The 3,693-nt window shown below is 46.5% G+C and overlaps 3 protein-coding genes across 4 annotated transcripts; 2 read left to right on the top strand and 1 right to left on the bottom strand.

Annotated features, from left to right (window-relative positions):
• The first annotated feature begins 383 nt into the window (after window positions 1-383).
• LOC117580660 (cytochrome P450 4d1) lies at window positions 384-2,355 on the top strand. Its single transcript, XM_034267272.1, has 4 exons — window positions 384-565; window positions 851-1,067; window positions 1,333-1,839; window positions 1,914-2,355. Exons 1-4 carry the CDS (start codon window positions 386-388, stop codon window positions 2,261-2,263), a joined length of 1,254 nt encoding a protein of 417 aa, XP_034123163.1. The 5' UTR covers window positions 384-385; the 3' UTR covers window positions 2,264-2,355.
• LOC117580661 lies at window positions 2,342-3,106 on the bottom strand. Its single transcript, XM_034267273.1, has 2 exons — window positions 2,839-3,106; window positions 2,342-2,784 (listed from the first exon to the last, which is right to left on the bottom strand). The coding sequence occupies exons 1-2, from the start codon at window positions 3,104-3,106 to the stop codon at window positions 2,375-2,377; spliced, it is 678 nt and encodes a 225-aa protein (XP_034123164.1). The 3' UTR covers window positions 2,342-2,374.
• A 2-nt stretch (window positions 3,107-3,108) lies between these two features.
• LOC117580663 lies at window positions 3,109-3,630 on the top strand. Of its 2 annotated transcripts, none has more exons than XM_034267276.1 (2): window positions 3,109-3,215; window positions 3,284-3,630. In XM_034267276.1, exons 1-2 carry the CDS (start codon window positions 3,159-3,161, stop codon window positions 3,617-3,619), a joined length of 393 nt encoding a protein of 130 aa, XP_034123167.1. In that variant the 5' UTR covers window positions 3,109-3,158; the 3' UTR covers window positions 3,620-3,630. The 2 variants fall into 2 exon arrangements, with proteins under 2 accessions (XP_034123167.1, XP_034123168.1); XM_034267277.1 differs by having other exon boundaries at window positions 3,143-3,215; window positions 3,287-3,630.
• Window positions 3,631-3,693: the final 63 nt, after the last annotated feature.

The following is a 3,693-nucleotide window of genomic DNA, read 5'->3' as shown; positions in this document are numbered from 1 at the left end:
TGTTGATGGTTTACACTGGTATATGACAATGTTTATTATTACACATTAATATGTTTTAGGAATAAACATTTTAAATGTGAAACTAAATCTTTTCATGTATTGGAATCGTTCATAAAGATCCTTTCGAATATGTTGCATTTTTTTGACGTTTTTTGTTCATATAAGCCCCTTCTTAGCATTATGCATACACAGAGTATATGGTATATGGTATAGGTATATGGTATAGACGATAAATACATACAAATATAAACAATAGGATAACAAAAAAGAAACAAAGAGCGGATTAGGAGTAGAGAGGAGTACATAACATTAGGATAACAGATCGTACAACTCTTTTGTTTGTTTAACAATAATAATAATAATAACAGAGATGAAATCCCACGAGATGATTGAGCTGATAAACGAATTCATGCGAAAATACGCAAAGGACGACACGCTGAAGGTGTGGCTGGGGCCAGAGCTGAATGTGTTGATGGCCAATCCTAAGGATGTGGAGGTGGTGCTGGGCACATTGCGCTTCAATGACAAGGCCGGCGAGTACAAGGCCCTGGAGCCGTGGCTGAAGGAGGGCCTCCTCGTCAGTCGCGGTCGCAAGTGGCNAACTCTTTTGTTTGTTTAACAATAATAATAATAATAATAATATAAAATAACAGAGATGAAATCCCACGAGATGATTGAGCTGATAAACGAATTCATGCGAAAATACGCAAAGGACGACACGCTGAAGGTGTGGCTGGGGCCAGAGCTGAATGTGTTGATGGCCAATCCTAAGGATGTGGAGGTGGTGCTGGGCACATTGCGCTTCAATGACAAGGCCGGCGAGTACAAGGCCCTGGAGCCGTGGCTGAAGGAGGGCCTCCTCGTCAGTCGCGGTCGCAAGTGGCACAAGCGACGAAAGATCATCACGCCCGCCTTCCACTTCAAGATTCTCGATCAGTTTGTCGATGTATTTGAGAGCGGATCGCGTGAGCTGCTCCGCAACATGGAGATGGATCGTCTGAGGCAGGCCAAGACTGGCTTAAATCTCTACGATTGGATCAATCTCTGCACCATGGATACGATTTGTGGTAGGAATTATTAATTATTTCGGTGACCTGAACGTAAGCAAACGGTAACAAGTGCCCTTAGTGCTGGAAATTGCTGAAAGTTGAAAACGCGTAAAACCAATGAAAATCGAGCAGTCTGGCAACAGTGTCGTTACGTTTAAAAGAACTAACTCGCTTGGTACGGCAACGCCGTTCTTTCTCATTCGCACTTTTATTATTTATTATCGTATTATTTCGGGTATAACTTTAGTAACCTTTAATAACTTTGCAATTTTTGTACGCTTAGAAACTGCCATGGGCGTCTCCATCAATGCACAGACGAATGCCGACTCCGAGTACGTGCAGGCGGTGAAGACGATATCGATGGTGCTGCACAAGCGCATGTTCAACATATTTTACCGCTTCGACTGGACCTACATGCTGACACCCCTAGCCCGTGCCGAGAAGCGTGCCTTGAATGTGCTCCACGAGTTTACGGAGAAAATCATTGTGCAGCGTCGCGAAGAGCTGATCCGCTGCGGCAATAAGGAGGTCGACACATTCATGTTCGAGGGCCACGACACAACCTCCTCAGCCCTCGTGTTCTTCTTCTACAATATCGCCACCCATCCAGAGGCGCAGGCGAAGTGCTTCGAGGAGATCAGTTCGGTGATGGGCCAGGACAATAGCACCCCGGTCACATACGAGCTGCTCAACAAACTCCACTATGTGGATCTGTGCATTAAGGAGACGCTTCGCATGTTCCCCTCAGTGCCGCTACTTGGTCGCAAGGTGCTCGAGGAGTGCGAGATAAGTAAGTACCTTCTCCGCCACAGGCGGTATCCATGGTCAAATTTCTGATACTCCAACCTCCAACCAATCAATCAGATGGCAAACTCATTCCCGCTGGAACAAACATCGGCATCTCGCCCCTTTTCCTGGGCCGCCGCGAGGAGCTCTTCAGTGAGCCCAACAGCTTCAAGCCGGAGCGCTTCGATGTGGTCACAAGCGCCGAGAAGCTCAATCCCTATGCCTATATACCCTTCTCTGCGGGGCCGCGCAATTGCATTGGCCAAAAGTTTGCCATGCTCGAGATCAAGGCCATTGTCGCCAATGTTCTGCGTCACTACCACATCGACTTTGTCGGCGACACAACGGAGCCGCCCGTTCTCATTGGTGAACTGATTCTCCGCACCAAAGATCCGCTCATGTTCACGCTGCAGGAGCACGTCTACTAACCACAATCGCGTCTTTTCGCGTTTTCTTTTTTTTTGTTGTAGAATTTGTAGCTGTAGTCATTAAAACACGTTCAAAAATAGCTGCAAGATTATTCGTGTAGCCAAGTTTATTTATTTGAACACATGTAAGTCCGGGAAGTATCCCAAATGGCTAGCACATTGGAGTTGGCATTGAAGGCTTACATATAAAGGCGTAGCAACTGATCTGCGGTCACTTCCCCATTGCATATGCGCATTGGGGCGGTTGCGGGTCAGGTTCGCTTCGATGCAAGCACGGCAAAAGATGTGGCCACATTTAGTAGCCACTGGCTCATGGTCGCGTGGGGCACGCAGACAAATGGGGCATTGGTAGCCAACGTCCGGAGAACCGTTTGGAACTGGCTGGCCGCCGGCATCCGCATCCAACGAGACTTGACGACCACCGGAGACGTTCAACTCAAACAATGCGAATGAACAATCCTCGAAAAGCGCGACAACCAAGGTTATATTGCCGGCTAACACCTCGGCTTGAATTGGATTCGCTGAAAAGTAGAACAATTAGTCGCTTGCATTGCACAAATATGCCGGAAACGTACCTCCAGCAACGTCTTCCGATATATCGTCCAAACGCCGTGCAGTGGTGTCGTATGATAGCAATCGGGTGCCGTTGATTCTAATAACAAATGTTCTGTTTCTGGTTCTGGTTCTGGTTGCAGTGACAGTAACAAATGTCAAAAGCGTTCCGAAAAAGGCCACTTCGATAAACACAAAATAGCAACTCGCACCAGAGCTCAGAAGGCCGTGTCGGATTTGGAAGCCGAAAGCCGAAAGCCGAAAGCCGAAAGCCGAAACCTGAAGCCACATAATCGGCCGAATATTTATTTTTTCTTGTGTGACGTTTGGTGAAAGTTTGGAAATGGCTTTTTCTGGCCGCAAAAACAACTGCGAAATGGATTTAACCGAGGAGGAGCTCGTAAGTTGACCAAAAACTATGGAATCTTGTTATTAAATCTACATAAACATTTAATGGATGCATCGCAGCAGAATTATGAGCAAAATGACTCGAATGGAAATCGCTTGCACGTGCAGGAGCGTACAATCCCATTTTTTGGACTCGTCAGTCGCCAAGTTGAATTTAATGAGCAGAACCAGATCCTTCGCGCTACACGCTGGGCAATTTCGCAGAATAATCAAACAGCTGGGCAACGGGACAACTCGAACTCGGACTTTGATATTAAAAGCTGGATGAAGATGCAGGATAATCTGCCAGAACTGGAAAAGAATAAATATAAGCACGATAACATCAAACGCTGGGTAATTTCACAGGAGAAATACTTACAGCAGAGGTCCAATGAGATGCGCCCATCGATGAATTAATTGAAGACGAAGCTGAGAACATGTAGAGGCGCGCTGACACTAGACGCGGCTAGATTTCGGAGGGGAATTAGTGT

Source organism: Drosophila guanche, unplaced genomic scaffold, assembly GCF_900245975.1.
Source record: "Drosophila guanche unplaced genomic scaffold, DGUA_6, whole genome shotgun sequence".
Taxonomy (NCBI): Eukaryota; Metazoa; Arthropoda; class Insecta; order Diptera; family Drosophilidae; genus Drosophila; species Drosophila guanche.
The sequence above is the reverse complement of the archived record's forward strand: the minus strand, read 5'-3'. Positions and strand labels throughout refer to the sequence as shown.

Bases quoted from the DNA above. Each gene is read 5' to 3' on its own strand.
- LOC117580660 (XM_034267272.1), top strand. From the start codon at position 386: ATGATTGAGCTGATAAACGAATTCATGCGAAAATACGCAAAGGACGAC. The intron at 566-850 runs GAGGGCCTCCTC...CCGTGGCTGAAG, and splicing joins CCCTGGAGCCGTGGCTGAAG to GAGGGCCTCCTCGTCAGTCG. The intron at 1,068-1,332 runs GTAGGAATTATT...TTGTACGCTTAG, and splicing joins CACCATGGATACGATTTGTG to AAACTGCCATGGGCGTCTCC.
- LOC117580661 (XM_034267273.1), bottom strand. From the start codon at position 3,106: ATGTGGCTTCAGGTTTCGGCTTTCGGCTTTCGGCTTTCGGCTTTCGGC. The intron at 2,785-2,838 runs GTACGTTTCCGG...TCTACTTTTCAG, and splicing joins ATCGGAAGACGTTGCTGGAG to CGAATCCAATTCAAGCCGAG.
- LOC117580663 (XM_034267276.1), top strand. From the start codon at position 3,159: ATGGCTTTTTCTGGCCGCAAAAACAACTGCGAAATGGATTTAACCGAG. The intron at 3,216-3,283 runs GTAAGTTGACCA...GATGCATCGCAG, and splicing joins ATTTAACCGAGGAGGAGCTC to CAGAATTATGAGCAAAATGA.